We start from the raw sequence: 27565 nt of genomic DNA on the forward strand, positions 1-27565 counted from the left end.
AGGTTAGCTTTATCAAAAATTTTCTTTTAAACTATAACAGGAATGTTTCAACACGAGAAAAAAAATTTGTTAACTGTATTTGAATTTCTTTGGCCCTTCAATTAATTAATTGAATTTCAATATGCAGTGTTTGACAAATTTTTAAAACTGGCATATTTAGGCTTTTTTCATAAATGTTTAGCCTGTGGGAAACAGTAAAGGCATTTTTATGTCTGGTGTTATGTGTATGGGTGTTGTTTACATATTCCATTGTGTAAAAATTTTATGTAAAACAGACTTCAAAAATGTAAAGGCTTGGCACTGTAAAATCCCATTTAAAAAAGATCTTTACAATGCGTCTGAGGAGGCACTTGAAAGACACATGTGAGTGCCTTCTTCTACCAGACAAAAATTTTGGTAGTTTTGATTTAGTCGCATCTCACAATACTATAGAGTAGGAGATGTGTGACTCGAGCAAGCGATGTAGGCCAATTTCATTAGAATCAAGTTTTTTTAGCCTTCTGAGATTGCGTAAGACAAAAATACACTTTGCTAGTCTTGACTCAATCTTACGCAAACTTGCTCACTCCAGTCTAAACACTCGTTGAAGTTCACCCCTAGGAAAGGGTTAGAATTTTTTTTATTGTAAAAGGTGGTTTTAATTGGTTTGAATACAGATAATTTTTAGTTTTTTTTTTTCAATTTTTGTGGTGGTGTTGTGAAGGTAGTGTGCAGTTTTAATGTTCTATTAAGTTTAATATAACCCACATTAGAGTGCCTCTTGTCGTGGATCAATTCAAAGTTCAATTAAGTATAAAGGTCCCAAGTTGATGTACTATAATGTAAGTAGTATACTTTGGCCGTTCCTGGGACAACGCACCCGAGACCGGTTTCTGGACAAAACCGTGTGAGACCGAATCTGGGACAGAAAATTGTTAGAGAGCGATTAAGAGTGTGAGTACGGGTGGTCAGAACCGCGCCGCGCGAATCACCACGCATGTCATCGCTGTCCCACCACCACCGCGCAGACACCACGCGTTTTTATTTACCACAAATTGTGAGTATGTATGTGTTTGTGATTTACTGATCAGATCTAAATAGACGATGTTGTTTACATGGTTGTTCTGGAGCAGTTGGTTGTTTTGGTCTACAAGTGTGATTGTGATCTGTTGAATCTTTCGTAAAACCGCTCCGAAGAGGTATGTAGTGTTTTTTCTTGAGGTGATTGAGATATTTTGTAGCCGTGTGGTACATTAGGGGAAAAGGAGTAGAGGATTGCTGTCTCCAAATGTTTGTGAGAGTGAACATCATGATTGACAAGACTGTTGTTGACAATATTGCAGTGTATCTCGATGACATCAACGGCTCTGAGATTCGGTGGATTCGATGCAATTACATTTTCATTTGAGTTGAAGTAAGACGAAACTCTTTTCAAGTTTTTCAATGGTCCAGTAACCACATTGAAGTATCAGTGGTTTCGGAATGAAATGTATTTCCAAGTCCCAAAAATAGACTTTTGCATGTTGCAACAAGTTGTATATGTTGTTCTCAGAGTAAAATCCAACAAGAGCCATATAATACTCTGCGTTTGGATCCAAGTGGATGGGGTGTTCTAGATGGAGAGTCAGTACAGACTCAGTTCCAGTTAGTTTGAGTAATGGCATGGTTGCAGTTTTTATATACTTATAATTCTATACAAGTTTTAGATGAAGTTACTACCATCATGGAAGTCTTCAAAACCTCTTTCCATATATTTTTTATTTCGTTGTTGAATTTTTTCTGCATGATGTATATCTTGCCTTCTAATTCACTCAATTGAACTTTGACAACCACATCATATGGCTCCACTGCTTTGCTCACTTGACCAATTCTCTGGTGGTTTTTCAATAGGAAGCTGCCCCATATCTTTTTACCATTTACGGTACTAGTGGGGAACAATCTCGATCGCATTTATTATTTTTTTCCGATTTTACCAAATGCGATTCCAATAATTTCTTGACTTCGGATAAATCTTGTGAGACTTTTGATACATCACTTGCAAGCTCAATTATCTCGTCAGGAGAAGGGTCTGAATTGGGTTGAGTTGGTATTGACCCAATTTCAATTTCGTCTCCAAATCTGTTGAAAATAAAACCACGGTTTCCATGCATTTTTATTGTTTCTTTATATTACGAAGAATATGTTCCCAGTCCTCACCAGCTGAATCTCGTCGTAGAACCTCCAGGCACAGATGTCCACAGATAGGAGGATCATCAAACCCCTGAATACGCTCTGAGTTTATAAACCAACCCTTTGACCCCAAGTACCTGACTACTTCTATTGGAGGATTGACATCGCCATATGAATCAAAATAGAATTTCTTTTCACCACGTTTCACATAACACGTCCAGTGAGTACCACCAGATGAAAGGTCACCAAGATTTACAATACCACGTTCGATATTTGTAGGTTTGTCTGGAAGTAACTGTCACATGAAAACACCTCTAAACTCATTAATGTTTAATATACCTGCTAATTTTTCTATTTCACCAAGAGACAGCGGGAAGATCTCTTTTTTTTATTCACAGACAACAATGCATCAAGCTTCCGACCAATACGTCGTTTTCAACCCTCTACCCGTAGGATCTTTTTCAATAATGGTGTCTAACTCCTCATCGACTAAACTCTTTAACCAAGGTATAAATTTTTCTCTCAGTAAAGGAGCCACCTTTCTTCTTATTAATGGAGAGATGAAACGTTTACCTCCAGGAACTGACGAATCCACCATTTCCATAATTTCCTTCAAAAACCCTCCTTGTTTATTAGATACGAGTTGGTTGTAACTTAGAAGCAATTGTAAACCTTTTTTGTTCTTAACGGCTCTAGAAACGGCTTTGTGTTGCTCTCCAGAAAGAAGTATACGATCACTTCCGTGAGACAGCTGTTCATTAGATAATCTGATTACTGTAGGTTTCCGTCTTTTGTACGCTGTACGAAGCTTACGTTTTTGAGCTTCGGATAGCCGAACTGTATAATTATGCTGACTTTCCATTCTATACGCTTTCTTAATATACAAAACACTGACATTAAAACAATAATGGCCGCCTACTAATGAAAAAAAAAAAAAATTTTATTTTACTTTTTTTTGTTTTTTTGTTTTTTTTTTTTTTTTGTTTTTACAGGAATTTGATTATGTTTCGAGTAATGTCATATGAGAAATGTGCCTCAGATACAACGACAACATATGCTGTGGTGCCGCTGCTCCCCTGTGGAGATGCAATAGCTTTTACAAAATCTAATTCAATCTGAATGTCACTTCGAGATCTGTCTGTTGTTGGTTGATGTAGATGTGTGTCAATTACAACCAAAGGTGAGTTATCAATAAATTCTTTCAGGTTTACTAACACGTTATTGTCTCCGAAGTTTATTTTTCGGAACCCTAGGTACTGATCGTACATGATCCTGTATATACCATTAGTAATATCAAAATTCTGCAATTCCTGAGGGTACCTTTCTCCATTAATTTTCACAGACACATTTTTGATGTTGCAGCTGTCAAATCTACTAGGATCTTTTGCCTGGGTGTTTGTTCTGTTTGTCTGAAGTGCGATTATAACAAATCTAGGATTGTACACATTTCTGTAAACACTTGTAATATCGAAGCTGAACGATGAACCGAACACCCCTCTTTTGTCGATGCATTGCCATTGAAAGAAGTTGTAGACTAAAGCATCCTTGTCACTCAGATGTTTCAAACCATCAATTAACTGGATTTTGGAAGTGCTGGTATAATCGACTATGGGGACTCGTAACACAAACGACTCTATCACAATTTTTCCATCACCAGGATCCGTTGCTGTGGACCCTGCCCCTTTCCAGTGAAACAACGCATCATTATCTTCATTCCTAGTAAATGTGATTTCAAAACCTCCCTTGTACATCGGGTAACGTAGGTGGTCAAAGAACCCTAATCCTAAATGCCCAAGTGTGCCGAGTGCCTCAAACTTCCCACCTCCTGTAAACGATGATGAGAAACCACTACTTGAGAGTGTTTGTTTTTCAGTGTTACTGTAACTAACAATCCCCTTTATAGTGCTGGTGATGCCGGGGAGTTCTACTGTGTCGATCAATGTATTGTGTTTCCTCAGCTCTATTCTTGAAAACAAGAAGGCCGCGAAGTTGTCTACCAGTTTGACGGTAGAGTTAGTTTGATAATCAGATCCATCAGATTTTTTGCACATACTTTCCTTGAATGTGGTACATTATGCGTGAATCATAAAATGCGTCTCCATGATCCAGTTTGAATGTTGTATTGTTGTTGGGTGCATTGAAGTTGAGCTCTGAAACTGGCATTGCAGTTCTATACTCACTTCTTGCTATACCGCTCGAAAATTCAATATACAGTTTCTCCATCACTGGTTTTACCACTGATCACTGTTCTATTATATCCTCTCTTATATATAGGGCAAAAAATATTTGCTTTCATTGCTTTATATATCTGATGGGTAGATACATCCTGAAGTTCCTAACCCCATACCGAGTTTACGTTTCAACCACATTCCTCCTGTTGTTGCTAGACCGACCATACGCTCATTCAAGTCAGCATCATCTGAGGTAACCCTCTCCCAAGCTTTCTTTTGTAATATTTTGTCCGCCTCCCACCTGTCTTCTGTGTTTTTATGATCCCTATACCATATATCATGCTTCTTACAAGCTTCATCGAGGGGATTAATTCCCTTATCTCCCCTAGCAAGTCTCTTGTCAAGCTGGGTGCCGGGCCCACAGTAGTTGTACGTATCAAGATTCCAGTTCTCGGGCGCATGTAACTCGAATGGTAACTTGTTAATGATGTCGTTCAAAAGCCCTTTACCTTCTATAACATGTTCAGGCAAAACAGACAAACATCTGACTAGGTACTTCAACCCTTTAGGTGTAGCAATTAGGTCTTCCATTTCATCGTGAAGGAAATCAACTACAGACAGTTTTTCATTATGAAAGTTGTTGTTTCCAGCTTCTTCCTGCGCTTGAATGTAGTGTAACCTGTCAATGAGGTCTTTGAAGTTCTTTATGTACTTATATTCGACCGGACTTTCATTGTAAACCTTTAACCCTGAACCAATTGTTGCCACTTTTCCATTCACCAACTCATCCCAAATAGGTTTTATCATATGTTTCCACTTTAGTCCTTGACTTGATTTGGGACGATTACTTTTGGGATTGTTTCTTTGGAAAAGCGAGTTTGTCCTCACCAACATGTCCTTGTAAGAGTTCCAGTCTTCATCGGTGTACAGATCCTTCTCTACTATATTGTTTTTCGTCAACAATCTCCAAAGACCCTCAGTCCCTTTGTATTTCTTTTGAGAGCTGACTAATATAATGTCATCATAATCAAATGTAATCGGTTCGGAACCGATCATCGGCTGCTCTAGATTTTCATCGTACCAAATACCAAACTGTTTGTCGTTGGATTTTGGAAGGTATCGGGCTCCTAGAGAACCAAGTGTTACTACTTTTAGGATCCATCAACTGTTTCATCGATTGCTCTTGAGGTTGTACTTCTGGCTCATCATCGTAATCTACATCCTCAAACGTTCGACGATCTGATGCTTGAGGTTGAAATCTTACCAACTGTTTCATACGGTTTTGACTACATATCTTTTGTGTTTCCAATTCTCTATGTTGTTGTTCCCTAATGGCTCTGGTGATTGGTTCGTACTTTTTCTCATTTTCATGAACATCTTCTAACTCTTTAAAATGAGTCTGAGCAAACTCACTTTGTAATTTCCGGTTTAACTCATCCAACTTTCGAGCTTTAGAAACAGTGAGCGGTCGATCATGTGTTATTGATATGTTACGATTGGTAGACGTCTCATTAGCATTTGATGATATAGTATTTTTGTTTGAGAAGTTTTTTAATTCATCCTGTTCAGCACGTTTGAACTTTGCAGCCAAGACAGTCTGAATTTTTTCAAGTCGCCTTGCTTCTTTTGCATCTAGTTTATTCGCCATGTTGTATACTTATAGTAATAGATACAGCGTTATTCTTCAAATCTTTCAAGTCACGTTTACACTAGAACGTCAAATTACGTTTATGAACGTCAAATTACGTTTATACTTAAACGTCAAATTACGTTTACGAACGTTAAATTACGTTTATACTTAAACGTCAAATTACGTTTTATGAACGTTAAATTACGTTTATGAACGTTAAATAACGTTTATGAACGTTAAATTACGTTTATACTTAAACGTCAAATTACGTTTATGAACGTTAAATAACGTTTATGAACGTTAAATTACGTTTTATACTTAAACGTCAAATTATGTTTTATGAACGTTAAATAACGTTTATGAACGTTAAATAACGTTTATGAACGTTAAATTAAGTTTATACTTAAACGTCAAATTACGTTTATGAACGTTAAATTACGTTTATGAACGTTTAAATTACGTTTATGAACGTTAAATTACGTTTATGAACGTTAAATTACGTTTATACTTAAACGTCAAATTACGTTTATGAACGTTAAATTACGTTTATACTTAAACGTCAAATTACGTTTATACTTGAACGTCAAATTACGTTTATACTTGAACGTCAAATTACGTTTATACTTAAACGTCAAATTACGTTTATACTTAAACGTCAAATTACGTTTATACTGGTACGTTGTACAGCGAAGTATTATTCAACACTTAGTTTCCTTTTTAAATTGCACATGTATTTCCTTTTTTGTGGTTTAGCTGTTGTATTAATAGATATGAACCCATGAGGTGTTTTTCCAGCACTCAAAACAGAGAGCCTCAAATTGGTTGAAAGTCATGTCAGAACCTACAAAGTCCTGGAACACTCTCTTTGTATAGTACTTGTTCATTGTAAACAGACACAACAGATTAACATTGTTTTCGTATGACCTGCATATCAACTCGACCATAGCTCTGACTCAGGTAGACACAAGAAATCCCTTTATGACGTCCTCTAATGAAATAGTCTTTGATTTTAGTTTGCTCTTCTAGGAGGCAGTCATCAAATACCACAAGTGAGTTTGGTTTGCAGTCATCGATAGAAATGAGATCTTGACAGGACGAATAGAAAAACGCTATTTGTCTTCTAAGGTTTTTTTTCTAATCTACTGTATTGTTCACGCAGATCTGCATATGCAGGTTGTTCTATTGAACGACTGAACACGTATAGATTCTTGAACGGAACTCCATCTTTGTTGTAAATGAAATTCAATAACAAGTTCGTTTTACCACTCCCAGACGGTCCTACAATAAGACACCGTAACGGTCTAGGTAAAAATTGGTCTTCGAATTTATCTCTGCAATACACTTGAATTTCCATAGTATGTTCTCTTACATACATTTACAATTTAACAGTTTTCGCATATTCTATGATGACCCCATGCTAGGGTTCGGATATTGTCTTCGAGTACGAAACGCTTGTCGTCCTTTGATGAAAGTACCACTTTATGGTGTTCTACGCTGTAGAGATTGTGTGCTTGACTCCGAATTGTATTCATCGTTTTGTAGTGCTCGATGTTACTAAACAAACAGTCTTTATAGTTGCTACAGGTAATTTCATTTTCAACTACAGCTTTTTTCACACCCTTAGACCTCTTTATGAAATGGTTGTCTTCTATATTGCTCACATACATCTTGGATCGTAGTCCTACAAACTCTCGCATGATTCGACCATTAAGTTCATCTTTCATTTTACCCAGAACTTTTTTGTTTACGTGGGGAAGCCCATATTGGTTGGGGTTGGGGTAGTCACTTGTATCAAATAATCCAATTATATGTTTCATGTCTTCGTAGAAATTTTTAGTTTTGATGTCATATATCAGGGAATCGGTATCAGTGTACACCATTTTTATATTAGACCCATACTTCTCTTTCATTACATTGTAGTGGAAATCATACATCAGTGTCTTTGATATGTCTAGAATACTCATACCTACGTAAATAGGTTTATTTAACAAAAGTTTTTTCTTACTAAAATGTACAGCAACTAGGTTTTCTGTAAAGATGGTTCGACTCTTAAAGTTCGGTTTGCTAACCCATCTTTCCACTAATTTGGACTTAGTACCCAAACGAATGTCCACACGATTTCTCATATTTTCCATAGTTTTTCCAAAAACTGAGTTGTTCATAAGTTTGAAAAAGTCTTTCTCAAAATCATTTTTCGCCTTTGTACGCTCCATGGTATTCAGATTAATGTACGGCTGCAACCAATTGCTTTGACTGAAACTAAGAACTCTATGAACATGTTTTAGTTTCATACCCAGACTCAAATAAAGCTTTAAATTTTTGTAGTGTACGACATACTTTTCTTTGCTGTAGAGAGTTGTCAGAAGCTTTGCCATTTTCGATCCTGGTGGGACTCTACGTTCTGGAGCGAGAGGTAGATCAGAGTGTACGTCGTGTAGTTCTTCAGGATATTCCAAATCAACTTCTAATATGTAGCCTGTGGGTGAATCGTCACTAACTTTCATTACATCGATGTCTGTACTACTGCTCCACTGAAAGTTTGCATATGGTAGTTTTACAGACATTGCCCACCCATACAGGTTGTTTGCATCCAAGTACATGAGGTAGTTATTTGGTTTCGATTTGTCGTAGTCTTTCATGTAGGGATTGTTTGCCTTCGCATATCGATGAGAACACTGTGAAATACCACCACGAATACCTTTTTCAACCATGAGTACCATATCGATGTCAGTCAATAGGGACAGTTCAACTTTTGTAATTTTTAGCATTGCGTTCCAAGCCAACCCAGGTGCTGTGAAATACCATGCAGGATCTAATTTGTATGTTTTGAGACATACATCCCTGAAGTTCTCCATAACATCTGCAAGCAGCAAGACATCGGTTTCGTTATATAGCATTGTATATTCTTTCATGTTCTGAATGTTAAAGGCGGTCCATACATCGCACGCATCTTTGTAATCTTCATTTGTTATGTGTTGTTTATTCAGTCTATTGTAAAATTCTTCTTGACTAGGTAGTGATGTTTCACTATATTTTTCTATACTGTCCATGTAGTCGTAAGGGTACACTCCTTTTCGTAGCAATAAATTGAGGTCCTTACCATTGTAATATGTTGAGATGTGTTTGAATTGAGATCTAGTCAGATTCTTTGCCAACCTATCGAGACTTTGTGACATGAACTTGAATGAATCGATGAATCGTAGTTCAATTCCACCTTCCACACTGACCGTAAAGGAAATGTACCGCTCCTCGTTGTTGGGTATCAATGATATGCGATTTTGGAACTTACCAAACTCTTTAATAAAAAGGTGAGTATCGTAACCTGCTAAATTTTGAATGAAAACAGGAATGAACCTAGGTTTTTTGAAATTGATGTTACACTTGTTGTGAGCTGCTCCTCTAAACAAACCCGTCAAATGGTTTATGGTCTCTAACACGATCATCACCAAGAAAATTTCCACAGATATGACACGTAGTAGTAGATTCAAACATTTCCTGTTGCTCTTTTGTCATCAACTGCATGGGGACTATTGCTTCACTCTTGTAAAAGTTCATTAATCCTTATCGACTCCTCAATCAATGATTTTACAAATACATGTGCAGCATCGTCTCCAAAGTATTTAATCGGTGGTTTGGAAAAGCCGTCTTCTGACACCCCATACATACAGAAGGAAATGGCATTATGTTTCTGATATTTAATAGTGAACGACTGGTGATTACCATTACAATCCACTTTACACGGTTGACATGTTGAAATAGGTGCTAGACAGCATTCAAAGTCTGCGTAATACACAAAGGGCACTCTCATTGAGCAATTGAAATCTTTAAATCTAATTACAGTTCCTGGCTCTGGTAGTTCCAATTTCACAGCATCGTGTGTGTTACAGTCTTCTCTATGCTTGATGAGTAAATCCTCTCTCGTAAAGTGTTGCAAACACCTATTGCATATCCACATCTTATGTCCATTTCGTGAGATCTGTGAACTAACCAAACGGGACATATCTTTGATCCAGCAGTAGTGAGTGTTTGTTTTTTCTCTGATAAACAGTAGATTAACATGTTTTTCCATCTCGTTATCAGTTATTCTCAGCGGGAATATATCGAACTTGTCATCATAAGCATAGACATTAACAGAAATTCCACTACGTCTTTCAAACTTTGCTATATCATCAAGTTTCATGGGGCATTCGCAAGTTGCTAGTGCATGAAGCAGCTCTCGTTTGAAAGGTTCGTAATTGCTGATTCTTTCTGGATGAACCTTAACTGGATGTAAAGCTGCCAGAATAGACCACATAAAACATTTCTGATCTTCGTTTTTTACATTAATAACAGCCTTTTTGGATTGAATCTGTTTTGGTAGAACCACATAGCTGGATCCGTGAAAAGGAACGTATCGGTTGACTCTGATCTCCAAGTCTTTCACACTTTTTAGTGACCATTGAGAACCGTTTGCCTCAAACTCCTCCATCTCAACCAACATCTTAAGTTTTTGCTGAGTTTATAATAGTCAGACAGAGACGTTGTCGAGTAAAGAATTTCATTTTTTGTTTTAAAGTTCATGACTTGAGTCACCTCCACATCGTTTATTATTTTCTTGAATTCAGCATGATAAACCATGTTTACCTTAAGATTTTTTTCTTTTACAGCTTCCTGAAGTTTTTCAACAACGAGTGGTTTGCATATCTCAAGAAACATTTTTGGATCTTTGATCCCACGTTTGTTCATAATCACATACGTTTTCAATCTTCCCGTGAATGCCGACTGGACTTCTGATATTTCATCAAGTATTGTCTGTGACTCCTCTGGAGTACGTACCGGAACCAGATGAGGTGTTGAAGGTGATTCTGTTTCAGACAGAAGCTGCCTCTCTTCCATGGTAGGGCTAATCGAATTCTCACTATTAATTGTACTAGTCGGTGTCTCACTAATAATCTTTTTCACACCTGTAGGAATCTTTTGTGGTCTAGTCGGTTTTCGGATCATCGCTTCAAGAGCTATATCGTTTGTATTGACCTTCGGTACTTGTTTGACTTCCCTTGGTCGTTTTGGGTATTTCTTTACCAGCATGTTGATGTCTGGAGTGGGTGCCGGCAGTCTTGGTGTCAGTCTCGTAATGGGTAATATTTCACTCCTGTATCGAGGACCTTCATGAAGTGCTGACAAACGGATATGGCGTTTCGATTGTTTGTGACGGTTCCAGTTGGATGACTCTATTGGTGTTTCACAAATCCAACACATTTTACTTTTAGGAGCTGGTTTGATTTCCATCTTTTTCAGACGTTCGTTATATGTCATACCACGCTGCTTGCTGGCACATTTCTGAGATTTTTGGTGCCGAGCCATGTTGGAAACCGTTATTTCCTTACTGCATTTTGGACATGGTTTCTTCTGGGGTTTTATTTGAGCACGTACATCGGTCGGACTAAGCACGTTGTATGTTGGACTCTCTGGGATATGTAGTGGTGAATGGTATACAGGACTATATGGTATATGCAGTGAATAGTCTGACTTATCCGGAACTTCAAATGGTGGTGGACCAAGTATTGATATAATTTTCGATGAATCGGGGTGTATCCTTTTTACTGGTGGTTCAAACTTTGGAGCGTCAGCTTTAGATGGACCAATTATAGTTCTAATTTTGGAATAGAAATCTGGAGTGTCTAAAATAGACAAATCAAAATCAGCAATCGCGTCTTGTTCTTCAGGTCTGAGATTTGAATAGGACTCTGGCAACATAGACATATCAAAATCAGCAATCGCGTCTTGTTCTTCAGGTCTGAGATTTGAATAGGACTCTGGCAACATAGACATATCAAAATCAGCAATCGCGTTCTGGAATTGATTGTCACTCACAGCATCAGCGTAGTTTTCCAACATAGACATATCAAAATCCGGAGTTTGTCTGTCTAACGTGGACATGCATTTCTTTGTTTTTTTATGGCGGGACATGGAGGAGTTCCTGACTTCAACACCACACCTTGAACATACTTGTTTCATCGAAGGAGGTTTTTCATTGAATCCGTTGGAAGAAGCATAAGCTGGTGGATTTGACGCTGACATACACTTCTTTGTTTTTTGGTGGCGGGATAGGTTAGATGCAGTAACCTCAGCTCCACAATTTGGACATTTCTTGACTGATGATCTTCGAAGACCGTCCGTAGCATTGAGAAATGCTGTTTGCTTGCTAGCAGGAGAAAACGCCATTATTATAGAGCTGGCTACTCTCTTACTGTATGGGTGATTGACGATGGAAAAGGATGAGGTATGGATGCACTTCTTTGTTTTTTTGGTGGCGGGATAGGTTAGATGCCGTAACCTCTTCTCCACAATTCGAACATTTCTTGACTGATGATCTTCGAAGACCATCCGTAGCATTGAGAAATGCTGTTTGCTTGCTAGCAGGAGAAAACACCATTATTATAGAGCTGGCTACTCTCTTACTGTATGGGCGCGATTAGACGATGGAAAAGGATGAGGTATGGATGGATGAGAATAGGAAGAGGAGTAGGAAGAGGGTGGGTGTGTGGGATGAGTGGAAGGAAGGATGAGAGCCTTACTAATACATTTGACTCTGAACTAGAACATAGTTTTTTGTAACTCTTTTTCATAAAACGATCCTATTATTTTCCTCACCAGACTGGTCTGCGATTTTGTAGGTAACAGGGCAAGTTTTGTTGACAGCCACAATCCGAAAAATTTCTCTTGTCCAATTTCTGCGGTATTTATTTCCAAATACATCTTTCTTTATAGTAATTCTTACGCGGTCTCCAACCGAAAGTCTGGGTCTGAATACTAGACATCGTCCAGTGTTTGCGTACATGTTTCTTAAAGTTTGTTCATTGCTTGAATTCACTTCTGATGGGCTCATCTTTATAGTGCTATGAAATTTACTGTTATATTGACGTAGAAGCTTCTGTAAATGTGGACACCCATCTAAAAGAGTTTTGAATTTCAAAGTGCACTTTCATTTTTTCATTGAGAGTTCTATGGAAACGCTCTATAATGGCACTTTTTTCCTCATTTTCAGTATGGTATAACTTTATTTGATTTTTGTGTAAAAACTCTCTAAATTCCTTATTAACAAATTCTCGTCCTTTATCCGTGTGAAGAAGGTTCGGGGGTTTGTGACCAACCAATTTCGCTCTTCTTAATATTTTACCAAACGATTTAGTAACCTCTTGTGAGCGTTTAGTTTTTAATGGTTCTGACCACACATATTTTGAAAACGTATCAATTACATTAAGTATGTATCTGAATCCATCATTTTCCTTTGAAAACCTAATCATTACAACAAGGTCTGCAGCCCACAAATCATCAATACCCAAAGTTACAATTTTTCTCTTAGGGAATCGCTTAACCACAGGTTTATGAACCTCTAATGCTCGAAGCAGGATTTCTTTCCGACTTTTCTGCTTCATTAATTCCTGATACTATCCACAATACACTTACAGTATACCAAACTAGTAATTTATAAGGTGCGGTGTCTCGCGGGCGCGGCGGTGACTGGACAGTGACGAGGCGCGTAACGATTGTTTGTATACTTATAGAAACAACACGCGGTGTCTCACACAGCGCGGTGGTGGTGACGGTTCAGCAGTCGCGCGGCGCGGTGCTGACGAGGCGCGTGCCAAATGCTTGGCGATGATGGTTCAACAGTCGCGCGGCGCGGTGCTGACGAGGCGCGTGCCGATTGCTTGCATACTTACAGTAACAACGCGTGGTGTCTGTGGCGGGACAGCGATGACATGCGTGGTGATTCGCGCGGCGCGGTTCTGACCACCCGTACTCACACTCTTAATCGCTCTCTAACAATTTTCTGTCCCAGATTCGGTCTCACACGGTTTGTCCCAGAACCGGTCTCGGGTGCGTTGTCCCAGGAACGGCCAAAGTATACTACTAATGTAATAGATCTTGTGGTGCAGTAATTTTGAAGGAGTTATTGTGGCGGTGTTGTGGTGTAATGTGATTATTTCTACTTGCTCACCTATAGTTATATATCGTACATAATGATACAGCACGTTGATATAGTCAATATGGCGATTCTGGAAGTTGTAGTATCTCAAGTTACTTTCTCAACAGGTCATCTTTGAGGTTATGTTGGATTAGATAACACTCTTTCATCCTCATTTTGATTTACTTGTAAGTGAAATAAATTTAGTCACTTTTTTATTTTCAATTGAAAATTTATCCTTTAGTAAAGTCTGGAATAGGGCTAGCCTTCCGGATCAGCTTCACACTTATCAATCCTGAGTATTCTGTTAATCTGGAAGCCGCCCAGAAAACCTTTTAGATTTAAGTGCAGTAGAGATTTCCTCAGTTCCTTGTCTAGTGGAAAAACTGTGACCAACTATTTAAAATGTTTGGTATTCAAACAGTTCTTAATGCGAAACAAGAAGAAAACAACACTCCAATTCTAGTTAATAGTTATCGATACAACACAAGGCATAAAAGAAATGTCCCACAACATAATCTTGAATTTTTCAAAAAGAAAACTGATTTTATGGGACATAAGTTCTTTAAAAACCTACCAAGAGTGATAAGTAAACAAAATCACGGGTTCAAATCCCTGGGAGGTCCAATCAAATGAAATGAAATTCTTACCTGCTGAACCTAGCACTTTATTCATTGTTTCAACAGCAAATTTGTGTTTTTATTTGATAGTATTCTTATTATGTTTTACTGGACACTATTCTTGTACATGATGTGCATTTCACGAATAAAGACTTTTTGAATCTTGAACCTTTGAATATTTTTTTAATGCCTACAAAAAATGAACAATACAACTAACAGGTTTTTACTCTAACTTTCCATTATACTGGCTCACCAATAGTAATGGATACCTGTGACAGATTGGAACGCGAGGACAAACGAGAAAGTGGCAGAGCTGAAAAAGCAAGCTGGACGGCTGGTTCAGCTGAGGGACCTGACTGCTGAGTGCAAGCGGAGGAAGGCAGCAGCTGCCAAGACTTCCGAGGATCTGTGTCTGGACGGTACGAAGCTAGCAATCTCCCCTGCACTCGCTGAGGTATGTCTGGTGTCAAATAATTTAATTGCCGTTAACAATATACATTGCATTGTACAAAAAATACAAAAATTGTAAATTTATTATTCGTTTTTTGATCCCAAATCTATTAGTAGTTTTGATATTGTTTAGTAATGAATTGAGTAATGGCTCAATCTGCGACAGTGTGATAGAGGCGAAATTGCATATTTAGTTGAACAGTCTTTCCTTGCTATTGCAAATGGCATCAGCTATTGGACATTATGTTATTGTTTAGGGGTGTTAAATTTAATTATCATGTTTCAAATCAAGTAAAAGACATTTGAACAAAGATAAAAAATATCTATTAATCACAATTTTACTGTTATTGTAATTTCTGTATTTGTTGACACTTCAGTCAAGTTTTGATCAAAGTTATTAAAAAAACAAACAATTAAGATGCTACTTCAGGAAAATTAAAAAATTGTGAGAGATGAAAACCTTTCATGTTCTCCGCCCCACGAATTTTAAGATTCCATGAATTTTGTGTGTGACAATCATAATGTGTTGGTTGTTTTTAACTAAAACTTTAAATAAAGATGGTGTTTTTAATTTTTCTGACTTTTTTGAAATAAATGACACATTTCACAGATGGTGGCCTCCCCTGTGTACAACAGCAGTGGAGATGTGAGACTGGCGGCGGTGCTGAAGGCGGGGCAAGCGTGGGCGGCGGGCATGGTTTTCGGAAACTCCTACCACGTCCTCCCTGCTCCCCGAAGTTCAGGAGCTCCTGAAGCAGTACCGTGACCTGCAGGCACGGGCTATCAACCTGACCGCTGCCTTAGACACGTGTTGCAATCAGAGCAGAAGAGTCATCAGCAAACTGCGACCCATTGTATGTAAGTCAACATGCTGTGACTTTAAATACTTTTGGAAAAATAATAGGTTATGCAACAATAAAAGGAAGGTGGACACCTTCCTTTGCCTGGTATCTGACACTATTTCAGACTTGACTCCTGGAACCTGCAGTCATGTTTGTCTGAAGAGATCCAAAGAAGATTCAATTGAATAGACCATTCCTACCATAGCTACATTATGTGTAGAAAACTCAGTTGCTCCACCGTTCTTAGAGATCGTGTCTATCACATCGTAGTGCACTCAGTTTTGTACCTGATGAGACAATGAGACTTCCACTTCACCTATTTATTTGTGCCTCTGATGTCAAAGCGATGTAAATGTTGCGTTTTGCGCTTCTTCGTTGTCTTGTTCTTTGGATCTCTTGAGACGAACATGACTCCAGATTCCAGGAGTCAAGTCTGAGACAGCGTCAGATACCAGACGCTGCACTAATAGGAAGGTGAACTGGAGCTAAACTCAAAATTCAATTGAATCAACCCTACCTGCCATAGCTGTGTTATGTGTAGTCACATTAAACATTCATCAAATCACTCAGACATATCAGGGCTTTGTAGAATCCCACAAATTTCTTGGACTCCATTTTGATCAAAACATAAAATGGAATCACCATATAAACTATTAGTTAATAAATTATGTACTCTATGCTATGCTCTCAGCATTGTCACACTGCAAATCTTTAGAAAATGCAAAGCAGTATATTATGCCTGTATAGAATCTTTTTTTACGATACAGAATAGTTGTCTGGGGTGCACAAAAAAATTATTAACAAATATTGGTTGCACAGTAGAGTATAATTAGAACATTGCTAAAAAAAAAAAACGCTCTTGTTTTCGACCATTATTTAGACAGTTTGAGGTATTGACACTAACAGGAATATATGTTTATGACATCATAAAGTTGGTGTGCGATAGGTCTGCCTTGTATAATGAGTTTACCTCCACACACCACTTTAATACAAGGAACAATTCAAAATGTCAGTATTCCCACCATAATCTCCTTATTTGAAAAAAGCCCATCATATTTGCCTTTAAAAATGTTTAATGGAATATCTCTCCATTTTGTGTGTCTTAATTGAAAACAAATGTTAAAGGCTGTAAAGGATAAGCTGGTGAAGGAGGCATATTACTCCTTGGATGAGTACCTGCTTGATAACTGAAACTGATCTGCTGCACACTCCCATTTTTAAAAGGTGTTAATATTTTAATCTTTTTTATTTATGTTTATTAAATTATCTGTTGTAAGTGCAAATTAATATACAAAATGTATTTTAGCTTTAGGTTAGTTCATATTTTTTGTCTTTGACGATGCACCTGTATTTTATACCCTATATCCCATTGGATACACATGATCTTTCACAACTGCCATTATGTACCTAATTGGGTACACACCGGACTTTCATAAATTGCTTTGTGCGCCCGATGGGGTGCATTTTCTTATTGCGTTTCTATTATTTGCCTGTCTTAGTGGTTTATTAAATGTGATCCTGTGCTTAAATATAGACCTTAGACTATCGTGTACTCTGCTGGGTGCATAATTTTTTTAATTTTGTATGTACCCTTTGGGATACCAGGAAAAACATTGAAAAAAACATATTAAAAATAATTTTTTGTGCAAAATTGCGAAGCGTACATACTTTTCTTCATTACTCCTTACATTTAGCATGAAAAAAATGATTACGATTTTTTACCATTACTATTGAAAAGTTCAACAGGAAATAAGAAAGTTCAAAACTAAGCCGTTGTTGTGAACTTGTTAAAATAGTTACTTAAAAATTAAAAAATAGTGTTATCAGTGTTAATTTTTATGTTAAGTTTGTTTTTATATTATAGATGCATACATCAAGCAGAAACAAGCTCCGGACCACTTCAAGTACCTGAGAGCCCCCCCTACACTTCAGTTTGCTAAACCCATTTCGCCCTGCAAACCTCCATCAGCTGTCAAAAAAGGTATCATTACGGTTACATGATCATCTTTATACCACTGGCCACAGATGAATACATTGTATCCAATTACCTAGCGATTGATAGAATAGTTGAACTTCTACGGAGTCAGATGATGAAAAACACTCATAACAATAATATATAACAGTGTATTATTAGTGAAATAATTTTGAGCTAAATATGAAAGTATATACAGTACTGTACTGTATACAGTAAAATTGACACTCTTAAACGTTATTGCCTGATACTGAAAACCTCATCAGTTGTTACACATTAATTAAAATAAGTTAACTAGTATTAAAATTAAATGAAGAATGGTTTTGCAAATAACAATTTAGGCACTTATAGCGATGAACTAGTTTTTAAATTCCAGTATTATAAAATTCTGCTGCCTGAGACTTCAACCAGGTAGTCACACCCTCCCGCAGTTCCACGTCATCATCAAAGCGCCCACTCCATAGACTGTAATTTTGTTTCATAAATAACATATTTTACCCAAGCCTCTTCTCCTATAATTCGATCGAGCAGTGAGTCACTATCTTTTTCGTAAGTGTTCAAAAATGTCATTAAAGTAGCCATACGCTAGTTTTTAAGCATTTCTATTAAGATTTACCATTTTGCACAACATTTATGGTAATATAACTGTTGCGTAACAATGTTGTGTAATAAACGACTTGAAATTTGATAAAAACTAAGTGAGATTTCTGTTATTGTGAATCGGCAGTCTTCTTTAATCCTTTCATCAACTTTAGAGATAAATTCATCGGTCACAATACTTGGATATCTAATTTGTTCATCGTCATGCACATTAGTTTGACCATTTTAAAACCTAATGCACCACTGACTCACTCCACCTTCAGTAATCACATCGTTCCCATAAACTTCACAGAGTTGGCAATAAATCTCAATTGGTTTATTGTGCTTAGCCAACTATAACCGTATTACTGACCACACTTCACAACTGGTGGGATTTTCAATTGCATCACACATTTTAAACTGCTATTGTAAAACAACAAGGACAGTAACCTCTCACTATCACAGCTGGATAGCCACTGAACGGAGAAATGCCCTGACATCAAAATTGCAGCAATATTTCTACCTCTAGCGGCTACAGAGCGAAACGTAATACTTTATGGATAGTCCTTATATGTCGTGCAGGAGGAGGTAAAATAAATAGTACTGATAGGGTTAATCACCACCGGATTATTACAAGACTTTTTAAGGAAATATAATTCTAAAGGTTATCTATAAGGTTATAAAGGATTCTCTTTGAACATACAGACTATAAGCCTACATATTGATGTATCTAGCCACTATCCTGGATTCCTATTAATTTGGTATACTTAAAATGTATATTGCTGCACTGAAGGTATGAAAAATCTTAGAATAATATTTTGGTATTCAGAAAAAAGTAATGTTCCTATTGAAAAAGCCAGTTAGTTTGTGTAATAGTTTGAAGTTACTCAGTATTTCTGGGACTGTCTAATGATGGACTCAAGTTCTATTATAAAAATGTTTGTCCTCCTTGATAAGATTGAAGGTAGATTATACGTAATTTTGGATATCTAAATAGCACTCAATGGAATTATAGCAAATGTTACCAACCGTAACAAAAGTGTTTTTGTTTTTTAATCATGTGCATTATATGTTTTTGGGACATTTTTGTTTTCTTAGTGGTTTTTTAAAACTGTTTAACAATAGATTTTTTAAGAGTTGCTTAGAAAATGTGCAATACACAATAAGAGCTATGAAATGTGCATCAATAGCATTGTGTTGGTCTATGATGGTGCTTGCCCTCGCACTGTAAATGTTTATGTAGAACTTTGGGTGAGAATAAAGTAACTACCCTCCATACAGCCTAGTCTCCGCTTTGGCTATTAATTTGAAATTTACTTGAGTCTATCATTCATAAGCAAAGCATTTGGTGACCGAGCTCCTGTAGTGTGTGAGAAAATGATTATAATTACATTTATTATGTGTTTTATTTGTTTGGAAAGATAAACGAAGGCGTTGGTCGGATATAGTGAGGAAGAAGAAGAGCCACAGGAGGGTTGTGTGCTCTGTCAAGTGGAAAAGGTCCCAGGTGTCGATTTTCGACACTCCTTCCTCCAAGGGGTTCCGGCATCCGGGTGTAGCTTCCAGCATAAAGCGAAGCACCCGCCACAGCATTTCACAGTCCCGTATTCCAACCCACCTGGCTACATTGCCCCGCCGCCCCCACCTGGCTACATTACCCCACCGTCCCAGTCAAGTAGGAACATTGCCTCGCCACTCAACGGTCTCCGCCACCTCCACCCCTGCGCTCACTTGCCGGAAATCTCTGTACGGACAGCTCCCCACAGGGCCGAAACTGGAAGAGGTAACAACACCAGAATGTTTATTACCGTACTCATAGTTGAACATATGCTTTATCGAGATTAATTAAATTTTAATTTTAAGTTAACACACTGGTAACTTCAAAATACAGTAGTATTACATTTTTTAAATCCAATGTTACTATAACCTTTTTGTGTAACTTACTTCTATTAGAACAAGAAGCTTCAAATTACACCTAGTCCTAAATGGACCTTTGTGATGCTTCTGGAGTGGTAGGATATTCGCTGGATGATTAAGGTTGGGGGTAAGGGCCGCATCCTGTCGAGATTCAGGAGGAAGAATTTAGGACATTAATCTCAGTCATGTCCCCTCGGAAGAAGGAGAAGACAGCTCTGAACAAGTCTCTATTCAAAGTAGGTAGGGGGTGGCACCCTTATGTCTAGGCTGGTAAGAACTTTTGACTCTAAGGGAATCCCACCAGCTCCAACAGTCATCTCCCGCAGTAGATTGGACCTATCAAATTACCCAAGGGTGGTTTGGTGCGAGCACTCCTTGTCGTATCCTTAATATTGTGAATTCTAGATTTGAGCTTTACAGATTTAATTATTCTTGTTATGTTAAATTTTTCTTTTTGCTTTATTTATTTATTTAACCCAGGGGTTCTCAACCGGTGGGTCGCGGGACGGGTCTGGGGGGGGCCGCGAGATAGGTGATAAATGAAAAAAAAAAATTAAAAAACTCAGGCCATATATACCATATGAGCGGCGAATATTAAATTAAGCAACCATGTACTTATTTAGAAACTGAGTTGAGTCCGCTTCTTAAATACAATAAGTATATTTAATTAATTTACAATTAATCAATACTATTTTAAAATACAACTATAATTAACAAAAAGGAACAAATGGAGCTCTAAATGATTCAACATCGTTGCTAAAAATGATGGTGCCTGCCGCGCAGCTTGTATCGTAACGCAGGCCTTATTGTTGTGAGACAAAATTTGTTTATTCTAAAAAAGGCACACTACACAAAATACATTGCAAAAAATACATTTTTTTAAAAGTCCAGCAGAATGACTTAATGAGAAACTTGAGCTTGCTTTGAATTAACTAACTGTAGAATGTCTGGGTTGATTTTTGTCAAACACAAAATTCATTTTCCAGTGCCAAACGATTTCTTGATTTGGTTTTTAAATTCACCATTGTGGAAAATCCTTTTTCACAATTGTAAGAAGTAGAAAAGGGTATCAAAATCTTCAATGCTACTTTGGTCAATTCTGGGTGTTCCTTCTTACTTAGCCAAAACTTGTCGGGACAAACATCGTCAAAAGTTAGTATCAATGACTGATCACTTGATATATCTATCAGTTCATCGTGGAGGCCAGCATTCAATTCAGCTTTTTCGGAAAATAGTTTTATTATCCACACAGATCTACTTGTATCTTAAACAGGAATATAATCATTCAAATGCTTTATCAAGGCTTCAAGGTGTGTGATGATATGAGTAATGAGAGAGATGATGTGTCAATGGATGTGTCACCAATACTTGAGACATACTCCTTGAATTCTTGTGTAAGTTGGAAATTTTCAAAGTCTTCATCTTTTATTCTTGTATTCCAAAGAGTAAGTTTTCTTACAAATGCATTTACTCGGACTTGAGCATACAAAATAGTTGTTTCTGGTCCTTGTAGGGATGAGTTCAAAATGTTGAGATGAGAAGAAATATCAGCTAAGTAAGCAAGCTTTATTAACCATTTTTCATCGCTGAAAAAATGGGAAAGTTCATTTTTTACTGTCCATTAAAAAAAGCAATATTTCTGATCTCAATGAAAACAGCCTACTCAACACGTTACCCCGGGACAGCCATCTCACTTCGGTGTGGAATAGCAAATGTTTGTGCAGGGCTCCTACCTCTTCACACAAGTTTTCAAGTAATTTACTCTGCAATGGTCGACTCTTGACGTAGTTAACAACTTTGATAGCCTCAGCCAAAACTTGACGCAAGTCATCCGGCATTCCTTTAGCTGCCAAAGCTTGTTTATGTAAAAAACAATGCACCCAGTTTGCATTTGGCATTAACGTTTTCAACCTGGCAATCAATCCGCTGTATGTCTTAGAAATAAGTCTAATGCGTCTGTTATGCTATGTGGTGACTTCAATGTTGATTTGTTGGTTGATAGTGTTAATAGATCTACTGTATATTTGTTAACCTGTTAATGAGTTTTAACTTAGTTTATACTGTGGCGGATGTTACCAGACCTAGTCTATTTGGTAATATGGGTACCTGCATTGATAATATTGCCACCACAATTCACCAAGACAGGATAGTGTCTGCATGTGTTGAGCCAACGGTTGTATCAGATCATTATTCGGTTATTTTACAAATGCAACTAAACACCAAAGATAATATACAGTTAAATACTTGTAAGCGCTCTCACTTGACAAGACCTATTGACGAAATTAATGTTTTATATTTTACAACCTTACTTAGAAAAATAAACTGGTTTGCTCTGTATACTCTGGGTACAGTAAATGACAAGTTTGAATATTTTTTTTAGTGTATTCTTGAACATTGTAGACACGGTTTTTCCAACTAAGTTTGTGAGTAATAAAAGGAATAAGCCTCTGAGGCCTAGGTGGTATACCCAGAATCTTTCTGATCTCAAAGAACAATGCCTTACTATCTACAACCTTTTTAAAGACACTGGTCAAGCACGCTATAGAGAATCGTATAGACAACTAAGAATAATTTACAGACATGAAATTTCATCAGCTAAAAAAGCATATTATTGCAACAGAGTTATTCAGGCCAATAATAAACCTAAAGCCATATGGTCTGTTATTAAGGATGGCATGAGTACGAATGAAAGGCCTATATGTGATACACATAAACTTGGATTAAAATGTGATGAGTTCAATTATTTCTTTTTAAATAATGTTGAATCTATTGTACAGAATATACCTGGGTCTCATCATGATGTTACATACTATCTTAATAAGTTTAAGTCATAACCAAGGCTGTGATGTTTTTTCTGTTGGTAATGTAAGTGTAGATGAGGTATATAGTGCCATCCTCTCTCTTAGTAATAGTGTTAGTTTAGATGTATATTGTCTTAATTCACAAATATTAAAACTTGCTGCACCGTATATTGCAGAGGTTATGGCCTATTTGTTTAATCAATGTATTGATAACTCAGTGTTTCCCTTTACATTTGAAGTTATCAAAAGTAGTTCCTTTGTTTAAAAAAGGTGTAAAAACTGATTATTGTAACTATCGGCCAGTGTCCATAATACCTGTTATTGGAAAGGTGTTTGAATTGTTGTTGAATAGAAAAATAGGTGGCTATTTTGAAAAACATAAGCTATTTTCTGATGATCAGTTTGGATTTAGGCCTAATAGAGGCACATGTAATCCTATTGTTAAATTTATGAAAAATTGTATGAATGGCCTAGATGTAAAAAATAAGGTTTTAGGTAATTTCTATGACATGTCGAAGGCCTTCGATACTATATCACATAGTGTATTATTAGATAAGTTAAAATATTATGGTTTCGATAAATCTGCTTTGAACTTAATTAGATCTTACCTATCAGAAAGGCATCAGTCAGTCTACTATAATAATAATTTTTCTTCTTATTTACCTGTACAGCTAGGGGTCCCGCAGGGCTCAATTTTGGGGCCTACCATGTTTATAAATTTACATCAATGATCTATCATCAGCCTTTACAAATGATTATGTAAGTGCCTACATGTATGCTGATGATTTAGCTGTTCAAATTAATTGTAAATATGCTAGTGTAGCTAATCACCTCCTTATGACTTCTAACTCCATAATCGAAGATTGGACAGCTGCCAACTCATTATGTTTGAATAATGATAAAACTCAGAGTATTGAATTCAGCTTTAAAACAAGAAATGAGGACAGTGTTAGGTTTTTAGGCCTGTTCGTGCAATCTAATGTTAAGTGGAACATTCATGTTGAAACTCTATGTAAAAAGGTTTCTAAAGGTATTTTTATGCTTAGAAAACTTAAATCTTTTGTAAGCATAGATGTGTTGAAAGCTGTTTACTTTGCCCATATTCAAAGTCATTTATCTTATGGAATTATTGTGTGGGAGCATTTTGGTAATTTAAGAAGACTATTTTTATTACAGAAGAGAGCAGTTAGAGTAATGTTTAATGTTAGTAGTAGGACGCACTGTAAGCCACTGTTTAAGCAACTTGGTATTTTAACTATTATTTCTTTATACATTTTAGACTGTTTATTATATATCAAAACTAATTTAGATACAATTCCTACAAATAATTCTATTCATAGTCATTTTACCAGACAAAACAATTTCCTTAGAGTAAATCAGTGCAATTTTCAAACAACTATAAACAGTTTTTGTGAATTTGGTCTGAGGCTTTATAATATGCTATCATACAATGTTAAATTGCTCAATGTAAAACATTTTAAAAATGAAATTAGATCTATTTTATGTGATATTTGTGTATACAATGTCGAAGAATTTGTTAATTTCTTAAAAACAAAACAAAAAAATGTTTAGGTAGATGTTTGTGTATGTGAACATATTTTAAATTAGTATTTTATAGCATGCTGTATGCAAATGATGCTTATGACACTATTCTCTGTATTATTTGTACAGTTTATGAATAAAGAATCTTTTGACTTTGACTTTGACTTTTACCCGAAAGGGCTCTTGCACCATCACTACAAATTGAAACACATTTGTTCCAATCAATTTCAAATGGTTCAGTTGCCTCAATGAACACTTTAAAAAGACTTTCACCTGTGGCATGGTCTGGCAAAGATTTGCAAAATAATACATTTTTCCTTAATAGAGTGACCGCAATCATACCTAATAAAACACAAAAACTGAGCACAGTTAGCAATGTCAGTTGATTCGTCGCATTGAATCGAAAAAAACGTGCTTTCTTTTATTTGCATCTTTAGCTGGTTCTGAACATCTTTCACCATGTCTGATATTCGTCGTGGCACAGTGTCATTTGATAGTGGGATTTTTTTTTAGCTTGTCAGCTTCTTGAGGATTAATCATATTTGAAAACCATATCGATTGCGGCAGGAAGAATTAATTCCTCAGCAATGGTATGTGGCTTCCCCACTTTAGCAATCTTTAGCGCTACCTCGTACGAAGCTTTGAGGGCATTTTTGCTAACATCAGTATGACTTTTAATATTTACCTGTTTGACTGCGAAGGGACAGCAGTTTTCTCTGGAAAAACTCAACTGGTTTGTTTTTCAGCGCAGAATGCTTAGTTTCAAGATGACGCTTCATTTTTGAAGGTTTCATGCTTTCAACTGATAAAACTTCACTACAAAATAACACACTGAGGTTTGTTTTCAAGTTCAGTAAAACCAAACTGTAGATATGCATTATCATACTTTCGGCAGTTTGGTTTTGAGACTTCGGAACTACTTTTGCTACATGAAGCTTCTCTTTTTAAAAACTTATCCATTATTAATACTAAAACTTGAGTGTTCAATTTGAAGATCAAAGTACGCACTATTTCTCAAGACGTCAGGCAGTCGACTGGCACAGTGGCTTGTTGGAGGACGAATTGCGCCGTGCGATGGCTGCGCGCTGTAGCTCCATGTCAGGCTGTCTCCGCGGCTTTAAATACACCACGCGTCAGTTCTGTAAAATACACTGCGCACAGTCCTTTGCCTGCTTTGATATTGAAGAATTGAAAATGATTAAAATTACTTTCGTTACATTTATTACAGGATCGTTTATTAATTATTAAGAAATTAGTGCTCACTAACGTTTTTATATAGTTTTGAATAGTGTTTTTTTATTTTTTTTTAAAACTAATTATTGCTGTCTTTTTTCATACAAAGGCTTACTTTACGATGTTTACAAGAAGGGGGTCGCGGAAAAATTCTCAACCTAAAAAGGGGGTCGCAGCGTTTGAATAGGTTGAGAACCACTGATTTAACCCGTACTTTGCCCTTACTTAACTAGCTATTGATATAAAATAAATAAAAGTTTGATTTACAATAATTGCTATTGAGTTTATTTGTCACATACAGGGTTTCTTGGATTATACTGCCATGGGCACATAAAACAAATGATATCCAACATAGGAAAAATTGTGGTACATGTTAAATTTGAATTTATACAAAAATAGGTTTAGATTTTGAAAAATTTGGAATCATAAATTGGGTAGATCTTACTTGAGTTTAAATCCAGTTTTACTTTGTATGTTCCATTGACAATTATTCATCTTCCAATCATCCTTGTCAGCTTAGTGTAGATTTAATATTGGTAGTAGTAATCTTTGCAGATCTGAGAGTTCTGGTTGTCATCCAATATTCAAGTGTTCATCATCTAGTAAATGTCTTTTCTGTTCTTGGATTCAAAAATTGAGAACCACCAATTTAATACAAATAATAAAATTATTACTGTATTTAATAACTCAAATATTTATTAACTTTGATGAGAAAAGCTTCTTCTCAGTCTCCTATTAAGCCATCATTCAAAAGAATAAAAATTCCATTATTGTAAAGTCACCAGCTGATCTAAATTCACTTTATAACTCCAGGTGTTGTAAACTTACTTTGCATAACAATCTCCTTGATATTAAGATTTAATGTATTCTGTGTTATTTGGTCTAAAGAAATTATTTTTTTTATCTGATGATTCAATTTTACAATAGTTTATGTATTTCTATCTTATATATATATATATATATATATATATATATATATATATATATACAAAAAAACCACCCTGTTCTTGTTTTTGTGTATGATAATTTGTTTTATATTAATTTTAACTCTAAAATAGGTTGCTAGTTTTTTATTAATTTTAAAATCTATTGATTTATATATGTTTATTGTAAGTTATCAAAACTGCATGGGTGTATGTTCTTCTTCTTGTATGGGTTCCTGTGTGTGTGTGTACTTATGTGGTATAAACTCCTAAGTTATTTATTAATCTTTTGTGAACAAGCATAAAATAATATAAACTATTAACTTTTCAAAACAAAACTGTAACAGTGTTTAGTTTAACTGTCTATCTTTTTTACATTGCCAGACTTTCTGTATCGAATACATTATAAATGTTTGTGTTGTCCCAATACTGACCTGAGCATGTGTGATTACAGATTGAAGATCTGTCACCCCTCTCTGAGGTAAGCTTTGTGACAAGTGGACCAAAAGAGACAGTGTCAACTCCACTGCCAGCCGTAGAGGCCACTCCTCTTTCCTTCAAACGAAAGTCCATCTGTGACCTCGTCGAGAGATATCGGAAGTTGAAGAAGTCAATGGAGTCCAACAATTAATGTTGTGTCGTATGTGTATAGTATGTTGTATAGCTGTACAGCTGTTGACTTTCTTAAAAATAATACAACTTTTCATGTTTGTTCTTTTATTTTATTTTATTGTAACGTTAGTGCTTTGTATTGTAAAATTAAATAAAGTTTTGTATTGTTGCAGT

General features: G+C 36.4%; 1 protein-coding gene across 1 annotated transcript; it reads left to right on the plus strand.

The window, feature by feature from the left end:
- Positions 1-332: 332 nt before the first annotated feature.
- Positions 333-27560, plus strand: LOC124373343. The gene is made up of 7 exons (XM_046831724.1): positions 333-363; positions 14799-14974; positions 15581-15597; positions 15641-15828; positions 17677-17793; positions 19785-20146; positions 27234-27560. Exons 1-7 carry the CDS (start codon positions 333-335, stop codon positions 27408-27410), a joined length of 1068 nt encoding a protein of 355 aa, XP_046687680.1. The 3' UTR covers positions 27411-27560.
- The last annotated feature ends 5 nt before the right edge of the window (positions 27561-27565 follow it).

This window comes from Homalodisca vitripennis, unplaced genomic scaffold, assembly GCF_021130785.1.
Source record: "Homalodisca vitripennis isolate AUS2020 unplaced genomic scaffold, UT_GWSS_2.1 ScUCBcl_5369;HRSCAF=12058, whole genome shotgun sequence".
NCBI lineage: Eukaryota > Metazoa > Arthropoda > Insecta > Hemiptera > Cicadellidae > Homalodisca > Homalodisca vitripennis.

What these genes read in the sequence shown, in the direction of transcription:
- LOC124373343 (XM_046831724.1), top strand. Translation starts at nt 333, where the DNA reads ATGCGTCTGAGGAGGCACTTGAAAGACACAT. An exon ending in CAAACTGCGACCCATTGTAT is followed by an intron (nt 15,829 to 17,676) that starts GTAAGTCAACAT and finishes TTTATATTATAG; the next exon opens with ATGCATACATCAAGCAGAAA. An exon ending in CAGGGCCGAAACTGGAAGAG is followed by an intron (nt 20,147 to 27,233) that starts GTAACAACACCA and finishes GTGTGATTACAG; the next exon opens with ATTGAAGATCTGTCACCCCT.